The 15,514-nt window shown below is 37.0% G+C and overlaps 5 protein-coding genes across 9 annotated transcripts; 4 read left to right on the top strand and 1 right to left on the bottom strand.

Moving 5' to 3' along the window:
* The first annotated feature begins 1,285 nt into the window (after positions 1–1,285).
* Positions 1,286–4,786, top strand: LOC116182021 (zinc finger protein on ecdysone puffs-like). Its single transcript, XM_031502488.1, has 8 exons — positions 1,286–1,446; positions 1,593–1,932; positions 2,279–2,520; positions 2,682–2,899; positions 3,311–3,688; positions 3,738–3,976; positions 4,022–4,205; positions 4,254–4,786. Exons 2-8 carry the CDS (start codon positions 1,603–1,605, stop codon positions 4,508–4,510), a joined length of 1,848 nt encoding a protein of 615 aa, XP_031358348.1. The 5' UTR covers positions 1,286–1,446; positions 1,593–1,602; the 3' UTR covers positions 4,511–4,786.
* Positions 4,787–5,408: 622 nt separating this feature from the next.
* Positions 5,409–8,482, top strand: LOC116182015 (eukaryotic translation initiation factor 4 gamma 1-like). 2 transcript variants are annotated; one of them, XR_004147399.1, is made up of 5 exons: positions 5,409–5,892; positions 5,944–6,928; positions 6,978–7,425; positions 7,478–7,700; positions 8,182–8,482. XR_004147399.1 is itself a non-coding variant. In XM_031502477.1 (4 exons), exons 1-4 carry the CDS (start codon positions 6,818–6,820, stop codon positions 8,240–8,242), a joined length of 843 nt encoding a protein of 280 aa, XP_031358337.1. In that variant the 5' UTR covers positions 6,694–6,817; the 3' UTR covers positions 8,243–8,482. The 2 variants fall into 2 exon arrangements, 1 of the variants encoding a protein (XP_031358337.1); XM_031502477.1 differs by lacking the exon at positions 5,409–5,892 and having other exon boundaries at positions 6,694–6,928.
* A 90-nt stretch (positions 8,483–8,572) lies between these two features.
* On the top strand, positions 8,573–13,003 carry LOC116182011 (F-box only protein 28). Its single transcript, XM_031502469.1, has 5 exons — positions 8,573–8,807; positions 11,595–11,843; positions 11,885–12,053; positions 12,104–12,252; positions 12,299–13,003. Exons 1-5 carry the CDS (start codon positions 8,712–8,714, stop codon positions 12,899–12,901), a joined length of 1,266 nt encoding a protein of 421 aa, XP_031358329.1. The 5' UTR covers positions 8,573–8,711; the 3' UTR covers positions 12,902–13,003.
* Positions 8,814–10,994, top strand: LOC116182010 (protein MCM10 homolog). Its single transcript, XM_031502468.1, has one exon. It carries the CDS (start codon positions 8,987–8,989, stop codon positions 10,943–10,945), a length of 1,959 nt encoding a protein of 652 aa, XP_031358328.1. The 5' UTR covers positions 8,814–8,986; the 3' UTR covers positions 10,946–10,994.
* Positions 13,004–13,540: 537 nt separating the features above from the next.
* On the bottom strand, positions 13,541–15,432 carry LOC116182013 (glycosyltransferase-like domain-containing protein 1). 4 transcript variants are annotated; one of them, XM_031502471.1, is made up of 5 exons: positions 15,206–15,432; positions 14,802–15,121; positions 14,473–14,749; positions 13,946–14,425; positions 13,541–13,893 (listed from the first exon to the last, which is right to left on the bottom strand). In XM_031502471.1, the coding sequence occupies exons 2-5, from the start codon at positions 14,995–14,997 to the stop codon at positions 13,665–13,667; spliced, it is 1,182 nt and encodes a 393-aa protein (XP_031358331.1). In that variant the 5' UTR covers positions 14,998–15,121; positions 15,206–15,432; the 3' UTR covers positions 13,541–13,664. The 4 variants fall into 4 exon arrangements, with proteins under 4 accessions (XP_031358331.1, XP_031358330.1, XP_031358333.1 ...); XM_031502470.1 differs by having other exon boundaries at positions 15,210–15,432; XM_031502473.1 differs by having other exon boundaries at positions 15,278–15,429.
* Positions 15,433–15,514: the final 82 nt, after the last annotated feature.

Genomic DNA, 15,514 nt, shown 5'->3' with positions numbered 1-15,514 from the left:
ATATTATATTGTGGCATGTAAATGAGTCTCCTGCTTTTTAATTTTGTAATTACAGTTCCTGAAGGTCTACCGCTGACATACGAATAACATTTTTAAATTGTTAGGATTGATTCTCCGATTCTCAGCTCATCAATTAATTTGTGGTAGGCCCCATACTTTTCTCTTCTTGAGATGCATATCTCTCACCCAACACTTCTTTTGTGTTTCATATTATTGCATGAAACGACAGCCGCGGCAACACAAAGATGTCCTATTGGCGCCATAACGTGAGATAAGTTCTCGAAAACAGCTGCTAGGAGTGCTAGGTATCAACCATGGTGTAGGTATCAACTGACAGCATTTACGGAAGCTAAAAGTGCTGCTAGTGTAAACACTTTTGTGAGAACTTGCGACAGCAATGGCTCACCCAACTTGCCCAACAGTTTATCGCGACACTTATTGCTCACAGTGTAAATACATGTGAAAGTTTCTCCCGCGAGATTGTCGCAAGTAAATTGCTACTCTATCTGCGTCTTAAGAAGTTAACGCGAGATAGGAAAAAATGGAGCACAATAGTTTATAGTGACTTATCTGATAGAATATGGTAATTTATTTTTCGTACACCATGATGGTAGAAGGGTTTTGATTATAATAAATAATAACGTTACAATTCTTGTTGTTTATTCCATATTATGCAGTAAAGGATCATGACGGTTGTTGGGGCTATAATGTAACTGGAATTCACAGTGATGACCGAAGCACAGCTTACTTAAGCTGTGACCGAAGGCTTTATCATTGAAGTTATAAATTCAATGGCTTTATTCATTCGAGTGCGTTAAAGCAAATTCAAATTTAACAGCGCTTGCGTTTGCGCAGTACCGAGGGAGTCAGTGTGCAACACATCTGCAAGTGTATAAATAGACAACACACAATACACGGAGTTCTTGATGGCGCATGACATATCGTTCCAAAAAATTCAGTGGTTTATTAATTTTTTATCGTAGTCTATCATTTGTAGGACATTCTAGAAACTACCCCCGTATCTCTACTAATCTGCTTTGGGGGTTGAAGCTGTAATTTTATCAAATGTAAATTTGCCCTTACATTTTTACGAGTTATACGCCATCTAGTGATAATCGCATCAAAACGGAGAGGAAATGAGTAGGTTTCGTATCAAATGACGTTTTAAATTTTCTCATTGTTAAGGTATACTAACTTTGCAATTCTTAAAGTTGCAAAATTCAATAGAAATATTAATTTGCAATTTTAATTGTCATGTCGATTTATTTTAAACACTGTGTGTAGTTTCCACTTCTGCTGCGCAATCGGAAGCGCGGATTTGGACTTTAGTGTAGACGCCAAGGGAAGTGACGCCTCCGCCATTTGCCAAACCATTAGCCAGTTTATAGTCGTCAGCAAATTTGTGATTGCCCTCTAACTTTCTGAGTTATTTTGCAATATTTTTAGGTAAGTAGAATTTTATTCATTTCTTTAGGTACAGACAGAGTACGTTAATTCGTGTATCGATCTACTTTCTTCTTGATGGTATCAGTTTTGCTTTTTTAATGTCGACATTGTAATTAACGCCATTTCTTCTTTTTATCATCATTTAGTCCGATTAAAATGGCGAATAGAAGATTTGGTGGTGGTCCACCTCAAAAACTAGGTGGTTTTGCTCAACAAAACTTTCAAGGCAACAAAATGAGCCCCTGGCAGGGGGGCGCGGCACCCAACAATTCCGGAAATAGCGGTCTGCTATCTCAACTGTCAACTCCTCAGCAATTAGCTCTAGCTCTCACTAATCTGTTACAAAACCAGCCACCACAGAATAATAATCCTCCGTCGTTACTTTCGTTGCCTACAACTCCAGGCTATAATAATCAAGATAATTTCGGTTCTGATAATCGCTTTAATCGCGGTCGTGATTTCAGGCGACCCGATCCTTACAATAAGGTATGAGTATTATTTACGTTTATTGATATTTTTTCCAAAACCCTTTATGGAAATGTTTCTTAATGTTTTTCTTATGCAGGTATGACACACTTCAACTGTGGATTTGGGCTTTCTGTTTTGAAGCCGTCACTCAAATCCACAGTGCTTTCACAGGTACCTAACGTCAAATATAATGTGGCAAAATTGTCCTTCAGGCAGTTTCACTTTCTGCTTTGTATTATTATTATTGTTGCTAAAGATTAAATGAATCCATTTCTCATTCTCACTCGAGTCAATCCTGCATATAATTATTATCTACCCTTTTTTATACTAAACGAAAACAATTGGAATTTCAAATTTATCATAGAACCGCACCGGTGGTTGGCGTGACAATTCCACTAGACCGACGGGAACTTTCGGTGGTAGGCCTGCTTCAGGCCGAAGTAATTCTCGATCTAATTTCGGAAGCAGAGATCGCAAGTCACCTCTAAGAGGAGGTAAAGGTAAAAATGATGGTAAAATTCAAGGAGGCAAGGGTAAAGCCCCAAAGGCTAATGATTCTTCTAAAACGCAACAAAAGGATGGCGATATTTCTAATGACACTACCAGGTAAGAGTTTATCTTCAGTTCATTAAATACTTTCTTCCACTGGAGACAAAGATAATAAACTTTTATGTATCAGTTCCACAACAATTCCAACTAACTAAAATATGTAACGTATGATTCTATCAATTCCTCTATTATACAAACTGTTTAACTCAATTTGCTAGGAGTGAAGAAATTGTGGATGGGGAAAACAAAGAGGATGGCGCAAATGAGAGCGCTACTGACTGTATCGACTTATCCGACGATAAGGAGACTGGTGGTGAGAAAAAGGAGAAGAAACCGCGTGAGGGCCGCTATCATGGTGTGCCGCCCAATCTCTTACATTGCTTTGTGTGCAATAAAAGTATGTGGGATGGCGAGTCGTTTCAGAACCATATAAGAGGTATGTAACGCCCGGGTGTAGATAATTTGACCAAATTTATATTTCTGTGCACAAGGTGTCTCGAGTAGAATTTGCACCCTCTTATAAATAAATTTCCAGAAAAAAAAACTGCTTCAAAACATCATGTACCACCAGACAAAATTTAAACTCATTTTCATCTCCTTAACGTGATCAAACCCTTGAAGAATTAATGTATTTTGATTATCATCACAAATGCTTCACAACATACATGTACTCCGCCATTAAAATTTTTTAAGGGGCCAATCACGCCAGAAATGAAAAAATTACTATTGAAATTCAAGTCGCCACCCTGTGTATTGTTAATGGAAAGAAAAAAATTCAATTTATATCTACCTAAAAATATTTCATAAATAAAAATCTGATCCTTTTCTTGGATTTGAATTATTTCAGGCAAGGCACATAAGCAGATGATGGACAGCCTTGGTCAAAGTTTTCAAATTACGGTTAACATTTTGCGTGAAAATATGCGTCTCGTAGAAGAGAAGAAAATGATCGAGTTGGAACGGATGAATCGTAACAGTCGCAATTTCCATCGCCATCCACAAGATCAAACAAGCCATTGTAACATGTGTGATTTGAAATTCCTCGGTAAGATTATCGCCCATCGTAAAACTGACGGACATCAACGTCTGAAACGGTTCTTACATCCAAAATGCCACTATTGCTCTCAAGAATTTCCGTCACGTATGGAGTGGGTGGATCATCGCTTCACTCCGGATCATTTAAGAAAAATTAAAGAATATTTGGACTCACGCACAGGTGAAGAAGGTCAGTTGGGTGCATTGCTTGTATTTCGATACTAAATTATCATTTGCAGAAGGCGCTCCAATCGAAGAGCAAGAGACTGAAATTGACAACGATCCTCTACTGGATGAAAGCTTACAGACCGAAGATGAGAATCCCATCCTCGAATTGACCGACGATTTGAAAGACTTGCATAACCGTATACCTGCATATAAACCATCTAGGCCGATTTCTACAAACAGCGTTCAACCGTCGTCAGGATTTTATTGTGACATTTGCATTAGATTTATGACCACCGAAACTGCGGCTAAGGTATGATTAAAGTTGTCTCTATCACTGTTTAAGGAGTTGTTCCAGGAACATCTAAAAACGGAGAGACATTATCAATCATTTGTGGAGACTGCTAAACGTCAATTCAAACGCATGGCAGATGAGGAGAAGGAGAAGGAAAAAGAGGAGGCACGTCGCCGCAAAGCCGAAGAGGAGGCAGAAGGAAATGAAGAGGCCAAAAAACCTAAGACTGACGATGCAAATGGCGATGGTAAAGAAAGGATACTATTTCGCAAGTATTATTACAATTGAGTTACAGAGATGTATGATCCCGAAGAAGCCTGTCAAGATAATGATACATCAGAGAATACACCTATGGAAGAAGAAGATACACCAAAAGAGGAGGATGACAAGAACACGTCGAATGTTAAAGAGGAGGTTGTAATAGAGGAAGAGGAGGAGGATAAAAAAGCTTCTGGTGGCCCACCTATGGGAGGTGGTCGTGGGCGACGTGGGGGTGGAGCAGTTAGAAATGGTGCGGGACCTAGAAGTAAAACCCGACGTGGGGGAAAGTGAAGAAACCTCTATTCTATTCGACTCTCATTGTGTAGCGCTATGCAAGTTTCATTTTGAAACTGCTTATTGTGTAGTTTTTTAATTTTACGTTGTAATCCAACATTTGACGTATTGCTATTTGAGTTATTTGTAATTGTATGAATGTTTTATGTACTTTTCACATTTTTAGTGAATGAACAAAGATATTTTGTTTGAGTAATGAATGTGTCATGACAGTGAATTATAAAATATGATTATGTAGGCTAAACATTTAATGAAATACATCTTCAAGTTGAACCAATTTTGGCAAATTATTAATTATTGATCCTGACATCCCGCAAACTAATTTTTTTCACTACTAGCGTCTGATGACATGATTATTAACCTTTTTTCCACTTGTAAAGTAGGCTTTCTCGGCATTTGTTCAAAGTGGTTAATAATTTTTTATTATTAACTAGTAGTCAATAATGAGAACTGTCACGCTGTCACTTTTAGAAAACACAACCCGAAATTTCGCTCAATGAACGTTTAGACAAGTTCTCTAAAACGAATAATTGCCACCATTCGCAATTTCCAGAGAAATTACATACCTAAAATTATCACATTTTGAAAAAATTCGAACGAAATTACTCTTTGAAAAATCTCAATGACAGAACAAAATACGGCCTGTTTGACTTGTACTTCCACGTACTTGATTGACATGTTAAATTAAGAAACAAACAATTCTGTCCAACCGTTAACTCTCTTATCAATATAATATGTTAATTTAGAGGATTTCAAGTGCTAGTAGTGAAAAAAAAAGTATATATACCACGGTAGAGAAGTCTATTATTGCCTTCGCACCTTACACCCCTCGGCGCAAGCGCCTCGAGATGTAATCTTGGTGCTCAGGCAATAATAATAGTTGACTTCTCTACCTTGATATATAATGTACTATTTTTGCACAGTGGTCAAATTTCATTAATTTTTCCCAAAAATCATTGGAAGTAGGTGACTTCGCTATTGTTTTTGAGTGACTAAATCGTGAATGTTGATTACTCAATTATGGGATATTAAGGACTTTTATGAATTTACTTGATAAACTCTTCGCCCTCATTAATCGAACTACAAATTCATGAAAAAAAGTCACTTAAAACTAGTAGGGTACAAATAACTATTTCGTAAAAGTATCCAAAATGTGACATAAAAAAAAACTAATCCAGGAGGCTAAAAAAAACTGGCCGAATGAACAATGATGATGCGTTTTTACTTTTGTGTTAATTTATGCCTACCATTCAGGAGTCGGTAATCAACAATCAAAGATCAATTTTGGGGGGTCTTCTTAATTTTGGAATAAAGTTATTAATTTGTGTACAACTAGCTTTGTTCCTTATTCTGTAAAAGCGATAAACCTCGTAGCTTGTGTAAGTATCTTTTCCATACCTTACAGAAAACTGGATAAACGTTTATTTCAGAGTACTTTTGAATCTCATTCCACATAACCTTAAAATGGAAACCAACATAATAAATTTCATTGAAAAAATTGATGTAACAAACTTTGCTCTTGTTATACCAAGTGTTGCAGTTGGAAATGTGGGGCAATTAACTATTGATATGCTAATTACGTCTTATCATTTCAAGAAATATGCGACGGTTTGGCATCCTGCAATTATCCCCACGGCGGGAGGAGATCCGTTCTTTGAAGACCCGGTGGCTGTGTCAACAGCTTGTGAGCTGTTTGTACATGAAGATCTACAGTTAGTTGTAATGCAGATACGATCAGGTCTCGAGAGTAATCTGGCCTTAAGTTTCATTCAAAACTTAAAAACAGCCTTGACTCCATTTCATTTCAAGCAAGTGATCATTCTCAGCAGTGCATTCGCCTATGAATTACACAACGTCACATCTAGTCATTTTCGTTACGTATCGGACGATAATGTAACCAGGTTTCAGGATTTAAATGTGCCACGATTGGAGAAAGATGCAGACGGAGAGTATACAATATATGGTGGCGGCTACGCTACAAGCTTGTACAATTCTTTAAGAGACAGTTACTCGTGCACAATACTATTCAAGTATACATCGGAAGGTGATAATCGGCCGGACGCATTTGAAATGCTGAAGATTTTATGTAACTATTTGCAATTTTCTCCGACTACTACAACAATTGTATATCCTAATAGTTGGAAGTATGCATTCGGTAATCCTCCCCCTCTGGGAATTTATTAATGTTTATAATTAGTAATTAATGAAATAACTTTCTAAATAAATGTGATAATCTAATTGTTTATTAATTGAATTACATGTAAATATTTGAAACTATTAGATTGGTTCAAATCTTGAGATAGGATGGATGTGCAGCTCTCTCGTATGTGCGTATCTGCAAGCGAAGTAAATGCTAATGTGGAAAGTTGGATACTGAAGCACTTCAGTTGCGGAAGTTCGTGGAAGGATGATAAGGTAAGTCAAATTCTGCAATTGACCAATTTTGAATTCTGATTGTTTATAGTGCTCAATTTCAAAATCGAATGTGGAATATCACAAGCGCTACTATCTCAACGAACGACTTTATTGCATTCTGCATCACATTGAAGTTGCAAATGTGTCCATGTATTTAAATCAACTGCGAGAAATGGAGATTTATACTAGAGAAAACATCGACATCTTCTTAGATTTTATTCTGGATGCTGTTTCAAGAGATACAAACTGTGCTGTCCCCTACGCTCGTTTATGTCATGAAATTGCAATTGAGCAGGGGTCACAATTTAAGCAAGCTCTTTGTAAAAAATGCCTACAACTTTTCGAAAAAAAGTCCCTAGGGTACACGGAAAGGAGGCTAAAGATGCGAGAGATAAAAACTTACAATGAAGCGTCAAAGATTGCCAGTTTAAAACTTGAATTAGAGCAATACAATAATCAATTACGGTCGGAATATACCAAGTTTATTCATTTTATTGGTGAGCTGATTTTTATTTTGTTTTTAAGATTTGCTTATTTTTAACGTTGCAGGTGAGTTGTTCCTGAACCAGCTTCTCTCAAATAACGTAATTGTCAACTATATACATGGTTTACTGAGCCGGAGAGATGATGAAGGTTTGGAATGTGCTTGTTTACTTTTAAGTAGGGTAGGTGGCTTGTTGGAGACTTCTGGCTGTGGCTTGCATCAAATCTTCTACATACTGCAGTCGTTCGTTAACTGCAGTAATCAAGGAAATGTCAGCTATCGAGTGTGGTAAGTTGTCTGAATTTAATTAGCAGCGAGTTTGTCGGTTGACTAAATCATAATCAATGTTCCCCGATTTATTTTCAATAAAACTAGACCGATACAAGTATTCTGAATGAATGAATTAATTAATGATCAATTAATAGCTCATAACCACTTGGTGCCCTAATTAAACGAATAAGATCTGTTTCACAAAGGACCAACGACCAGTACTGATGTCGCTGATACAACAGTGAATAGGACAGATCGTCAGTGCTGATCATCGGTCCTTTGTAAAACGGCCCTAATGAATTATGAGTGTTTTAAAAACACAAGCTCTAGCTTAAAGCAACTGAACTGCCGTACTATCTACCTAATTGTTCAAATTGTTTAGTAGCCTTGTAATAACACATTTTCTTCTAACAAAAAATAAATGAAAAACCTGGTTTACAATTTGGTCATTGCTCTCAGTTGTGTAGATCCTACTTTTATGAATATTATTTTATTTCAGGAACATGGCTAATGAACTTTTGGCCCTCAGGAGTTCACATTGGTTAAAAAATACAAACTGAAACGCGGGGAAAACTAAGCTTATTTGGAACGTATAGCAATCCTAAATTCGGGAACCTCAAGCTCAGAATAAGGCCGTACAAGTTATCTGCCAAAAGACGTTATTTTGCATTATTGAGTATGGGCTAAATATCGTTTTCTACTACAGATAACCAGCGCGTTAAGTTTAACGTTACAGGGCTGATCCAAATCAAAAAAATTATATATACCTATTTTGTACATATTAAAACGAAAGACTACAATAATGACGTGTATGGTGTGTTGTCTATATTAGTTTTTCCTGTCATGAGTTCATTACGCTAGGGAATAAACATCTCTATGGCTATTGGCTAGGGTAATTTAGCATCAGTTGGGTGCAGTGAAAATTGTAATTTATTTGGATAATAAAAAAAATACCAATAAAATCTAAAATCTGTTTCTTTTGTAAACGATCAAGTCCAATACATTATTGTTGGTGGATTAATTATTATAATGGATAGTGTTGATTCACTTCTTAGCCTTCCGGAGGTCGCTTTAGAGAAAATTCTTTCGTATTTAACCTACGACGAGATTGCCAAAAGTCGCACGGTGAGTATTAAAACAATTTTCATTTAACGTAATACACGGAATCTAATGCTCTTTTGCACCATACGCACAAGATCTTGTGGTTTTTGTGGACGAAATAACAAAAAAAAAAGTATGTACAGTGTTGTCAAATCGGCACTGTATTAAAGGGGAAAAAGCGCGGGATTTGTAGGTGAACTGCAATGTCTGACAATGAGTTACTTGATTCTTTACTTGCCGTAATTAATGAAACCCCCGAACCTCAACCGTCCTTCGATAAAGCACTAACATCATTGGACAATGTGCTTGTTCAACCGGCAAAAGAAAAACTGCAGTCTGATCGTAGCACAATACACAATGGGGACACCGATTCCTCGGAGGATGAAGATAATCGTGACTTTGAGAACAGACAATATACTGAATACGGACGCAGTATTAAACATCTACTGCGTACGCAAGCCTCCACTTCAAAACAAACCTCCAAGCAACTATGGACTGCGAAACCCAGCACTAATCAATCAGAATCCGTTCGTTGTGAAGTCTTATTTGGAATTCAAGTGGCGAATCCACTAGTCACAGTGACCGTTTTAGAGGAGCGCATGGGTGATCGTACGTTCATTCCACTTAGTCGAATTAAAACTTTTACAAGGAATGTATCTAAAAGCGTCGATTGGGTAGTTGCGGGCGCTATTGTCCATAAAAGTCCGACGAAAGTATCTAGTAAAGGGAAGAATTTTATGGTGTGGACTTTAAGCGATTTAAAAATGGAATTAAAGACCATTTCTCTATTTTTGTTTGGTCGTGCTTACGACGAATTATGGAAGACGACTGTCGGAACAGTTGTCGGTATCTTAAATCCGTCCTTACTGGATGCACGAGACGGTAGTAAAGATGAGGCTCAATTAAGTATAAATAACCATCAGCTTGTGATGCTTTTGGGTAATTCTAGAGACCTCGGCACATGCAAGAGTGTAAAAAAGGGCGGCGAACGTTGTACCGCCTTTGTAAACGTTAGCATCTGCGAATTCTGCGTGTATCACATTAAAACCGAATACCAAAAGTGTAGTTTACGTTCCGAGCTTCAATCGAGTTTTAGCGGACGTGGTTTGAATGCCTTACGGAACAAAGTATTAGGGAAGGACCAGGTTTTTTACGCCGGCAAGTTATATTCTGCAATACCTAAAAATAGACAGACAGCGCGAGACCAACAAAGACTAAAAGTCTTGGAGGGTAACAGTCAAAGTGTTGTAAAACGAAAAATGCCACCCCAAAAGAAGGCGGCATCGCAATTGGAAATGGATGCAACCCAACGGTGTCGCGACCTGGAACGCTTAAAAAAACTTGGTGTTAATTCTCCTGTGGATCTTGACAATAAAATTGTAAAATTTAACGCAGACCATTCTCGTGAAGTGAGCTGCACTTCTGCCCTCGATGCCATTCAAAAGTTAAAAGAATCAAAAGCTCCAACGCTCTCTTCCTCCGCCACCATAGACTTAAACCTACCAATAACTAGAAAGGAGACAATTAAAGCTAGACAAAACGCCTTGACGTGGGTTCAAACAAATGGCCCCATACAGAAGCAGGATCCGAATAGCGTGCGTGGAAAAGGAAAGAAGCGTGCGCTCGATGTTGAGCGTTTTCAAGAACAAGACAAGAAAGCAAAAGTGGAAATCAACAGTTTTTCATCTGACCGATTTAGAAAAATAATGACGGCGACCTCGGCTCACAACAATTTACTCGCCGAGATTGAGAACGAACGGCAAGAGAAGTACTTTCAAAAGTTAGAGATGAAAGAGAGGATGGAAGAAAAAATGGCTACCACATACAAAGTTCAATGTAAAGCTGTTCGGTGTTTAAAGTGTAAATATACAAATTTCTCCGCGTCGGATACGTGCAAGACGGAACGGCATCCTCTAAAGGTGTTTGATGCGGTTAAACGCTTCTTTAAATGTGGCGAATGCAGTAATCGAACCGCTTGTTTAACGGTTGTGCCCACACTCTCGTGTAAAAACTGCGGCAGCAGTAAATGGGAGAGGACGTCGATGATGAAGGAACGCACAGAGAAAATTGCAGCACCGACGCTTTCTATACGAGGGGGCGAACAGGTCTTTACAAATTCAAATATTTCAAATGCAAATTTAGACTTATTGGTACCTGAGTAAATTGTAACTACTTAAGTACCTAGTACCTTTAATAAAGTTTTGTTTTAATTTTAATTCTTTCTAATCACAACTCGGCTCCCTTTTTTTCTTTCAAAGTTCTGGACAATTGTAGAAAAATAATCCCTCAAGGGGGAATTCTCTGGAACAAGTATTCAGGGAAAGCAGAGCCCGGAAGCCTTTGCAAAAGTAGTTGCAGATGGTATAAGCTCAAATTCGGCAAGTAGAGAAATAGGTTTGGAATTCCAAAGCTCATTAAGAAAGGCTTGATCTGTACAAGCCTGAAGCTCAAAGTCCTTTCGGATGTAATTGAAATCCTTAAATGATAAATTCTTTAGGCAAGATTGATACACAAAGTTAACAAAAGAAGCATTTTTAATTTTTTGTTAGTTTGACTTTGTTTTGTTTAATCAGGTAGGTATCTAGATACCTACACGATGTCTATCAACAGCAGACGTACAATACGTTTAAGTACATTGGATATTGTTCACGTATTTCACAGGAAATTGAATCCAAATGCACCGTAATGCCAGTAAACGTAGTGAAGAAGTTGGTAGATGTTAGAAAAATAGTATTCAGATTTTAGTTTGTTCGTGCTCTCTTTTTAAAAAAAAATTGAAATCACATGTTTTTTATGCAATTAACTTTGTAGGTATGTCGTCAGTTCAACCAAATTGGAGGCAACCTGTTATCACGCGGTTTCTTTCAAATAGAGAAGAGACACAGCGCTATATACAAGAGAATGAAATCGATGTTGCCAAGGCGCGAATCGGAACGTCGATCGCATCCATTGTCCCGCCATTGTGATATACTTTCAGCAATTGAAACTCGATTGAGCATGTTGTCCATGACGTACTTAAAGTACATTGAAAGTAGCACTTGCTGCTTTATTCCCGGAAAGGTACATCTAACACCTCGCTTGCATCTAACCATCGCAATTAGGTTTTAGATGAAATTGATCGTATTTTAACTCTTGTCGATAAGGTTAAGCCAGCTCCGAGAACGCACGAATTGCTTCAGGAGCTACGTGATATTAGCAGTATGGCAATGGAACACTTTGACGAAATAATACTTCCTCGTATGAAACACAAAGCATCGGATAGAAATACAAGTAAAAGAGTTTATCATTTGAATGCCACATAAATGATGTTTGACTTGCAGTCTCTGCCACAACTTCCACCTTAAAATCGACTAAAGCACTCTATGCGCAGGTTATATTCGATGAGATTCAAAAAGTTAAAAAACAAACTAAAAGTAATAAGCAGCAAGTGTCGTCATTGGTGGAGGTTCTACGAAACCTAAGTGCACAAGTAAGTCAATCTTAAATGGCAATCTTTATAAAAAATACCTTTCTAGATTAAAAGGCAGGCAAAAATGTTGCGAGAAAAATCATCAACAATCAAAGAACAGGAACGAAAATTACAAGAACAGGCCATCAAAATTCAGGAGCAAGAATCATCCATAGCGGACTTAAAAAAACACGTAGAAGAATGGGATCAGAAGTTTTCCGATTTAACGGCGGAAGTAATTCGAGCCCGTGAGGATTTTTCAATGAAAACGTTACCTCCAGTCAGCCACCCTGATCTATCAAAGTGTAACATCAAGCCGCGAACGGGTCTATCAAAATTCTTTGAAATACCACAATTTGATTTGGAAAGGAAGCGTAAGGCCACATCCATATCCGATATTCCCCAAAAGGTACCGAGGATGTTCACAACTGGCAGTATATCGGACGATATTTGTAACAAAATTAACGAAAACATAACAAACAATATATCAAAAAGCATAACGGGCAAATTACCTGTAATTAATGAGAAGGAAAAATATGCGGGGTGTCTTAATCATAAAACTGGATTTGTACCATTTCTCTCTAGTTCGATTGAAATGTTACTTAAGGCACCAATTAACAGTATTAAGTCTCGTAAACGAAAAATTTGTGAGGGGATTGAAATGAAGTAAATATGAACTATTGTTGTTTTTATCTGAATGTGCTTGTTTCATTACTGATAGTGTGTTTCTGTAAGCAAACTGTGCAATTAAAGTTTTTTTTAATGAATGGTATACCTATAAAGCACATTGAACGAGAGAGAACAAAGCATTTCAGGTGTACCCCCGATTCTGATTTGGTGGTGACCTCTAGACCCACCGGTGCCACGTTCTTCCCCATAAACATTTAGTGCTGGGACTTTCGTGCAAAGTTTTGAGAAAAGTCTGTTCTCATTGTGTTACATCATTTGGCGATTGTATTTTACCTGGGAGAAGGATCTCCTAGAACCAATAAAAACTATTACCTGCCGTATAATGTACAATATTTTGTTTATATTGATTAACAAATAAAATATTATACGTCAGGCAGTATTATTACTGGCTCTCCTGCAGTATAGTGGACTGCAAAGTGTTAATAATTTCAAGGAACTTAAATAGGTACCACCTATTAGCCAATGGCGTTTAAAATGAAGTTTGGAACTCATTTTTTTAAAGACAATAACGAGGCAATTACAAATAAGATTAGGCTTTATTAAAAAACAAGTGTGGACAAATCTGAAAAACGCTTAAAGATAAGGGGCTGAATAGAAGAGTAATATTAAGAATGCTGTATTCACTAAATCCATTTTATTATACCTACTTTTATTTAGATACTATAATATGGAACTTTTTAAACATAGGGATGCATTAACAACAAATACCTAACAGCAAATTATCACAATTAGTACATATAGCACTAAAATAACTTTAAGTATTGTGGTACCAATTCATCAACAGAGAAACAATTAAAATCCATCTTTAGGGAGTTTCTATGCTGCGTAGCTAAATCTGGTACTAAACAATATTGCTTTAAACGAAGATATAATTCAGTGTCGTCAGAGTAGATACATTGAGAGGGATAAATTTCAGGATACACCAATCGGTTGGGAACTAACGGGAAACACCCATAAAAACAAGCTTCTAACCTGCAACCAAGTGTACGGTTGAAAATGAAGGCACAATGCAAATAGTACTCACATAGAGACACCATAAAACTCATGTCGTGCTGTTGAAATGGCTACATGGCAATGTTGCAGAACTTTGTAGTATTCGGCTTTATTTTCGACAAAGCCGAAATGCACAATTTCATCTTTCAACACTTCTTTGGCTTCATCAAATATTTCTGGTACATCAGCAAAAGTTTCTCCGAGTAATGATACTTGGAAGGTAATATTTTCACATTTCAGCCGTTTAAGTAAATTAAGGAAAGTATCTGGATCCTTATCAAACTCCCAACGATGTGGCCATGCGATGTGCAGAACACTGTTAGCCTTAGGAACAGCTTCCCAATTCTTTGAGAGCTCTAACGGAAAGTATAAAACAATACATTTAGGTTCTATTTTAGTTTTAAGATTCTTCGGTTTGTTATCGGGAAATATTTTTGTCACATTTCCCAAGTTGTTTAAAAATGACATTTTGTTATAATTTGAGTTGAATATAAGAACATCAGCGGCTAAGCTACAATAGCAATTAGCTTTCTATAAGTCAGTATGCACTTTACCTACCATGTTGTCATTTGATTATACGCAAATTGTATGTCTCTTTGTTTTATTTCCCTGATTGGATAAACCAATTGATTTTCGTGAAAGTAAACAATTTTTTTTAATTTCTGCAAGTCAGGTCGCATACCTAAAAGTTCACAAAGGCTTAGAACAGAGCTACAAAACAATACACTTTCAGTTGAAATGGGGGGAATTAACGACTGGATCATTAATGAACCGCACCGAGCACGCCAATGCCACTTCTTTGCCGATAACGTAATAACGTGACTGTTGGGAATGTCTGTGCTGCAAATGATTTCGTAAGAATACAGTGATGCAATATGTAAACTTGCATTTAACCAGTGTATCAATTAACTGTTTGTGTGAACCCCCATAGAATGGTTCGATGAAAATGGCTTGTGGATTGTGTACAATTACTGCAGGGGGTACATTTTCAATTGTCTCTAATTCCTCTTCTTCCTCTGGATTCTGGACAGAATCTATAATTGTTTGAGTGTTTTTACAATTACGTTTTCTGGGGCTCTCCATTTGATGCTTGTTTGGATATTGTATAAGACGAGGTATAAGATATTTTACAGTGCTTCTTATACTTTTTTATGTGGAAGTTTATTTGTAAGTTGAAAAGAGGAAAATCCTACATTCTACACTGAATCTGAAAAGGCACAACAAATTGTGATTTGTGTAGGGCTATACCATTGAATTTATAACTATTATAAATTCAATGGCTATGCTATACCTACGAGTTAAACCAGAGTATATCTCTGGACAAAACGTAAAACATAACCCACAAAACAGTAAACTGCATAACCTTCTCTTTCCTTCTCTAAGGCGTAACCCTTTGAATTATAACCATTGAATTTATAACTATCAAATTCAATGTTATAACGGGTTTTATATTCAAACGCGTAACCTTAAATCTTTGATGGTGTAACAGAGTATGGTGTAACATGAGTGTAACCCATATATATGTAACCGTGTAGGTGTACCCAAAAAGTAGAATTTTAGGAATTTTTTATTTAAAATTGGTACTTTAAAGAGGTATTTT

This window comes from Photinus pyralis, unplaced genomic scaffold (genome assembly GCF_008802855.1).
Source record: "Photinus pyralis isolate 1611_PpyrPB1 unplaced genomic scaffold, Ppyr1.3 Ppyr1.4_unclustered_Scaffold3303, whole genome shotgun sequence".
Classification (NCBI taxonomy): domain Eukaryota; kingdom Metazoa; phylum Arthropoda; class Insecta; order Coleoptera; family Lampyridae; genus Photinus; species Photinus pyralis.
This window is presented reverse-complemented; position numbering and strand designations above follow the sequence as displayed.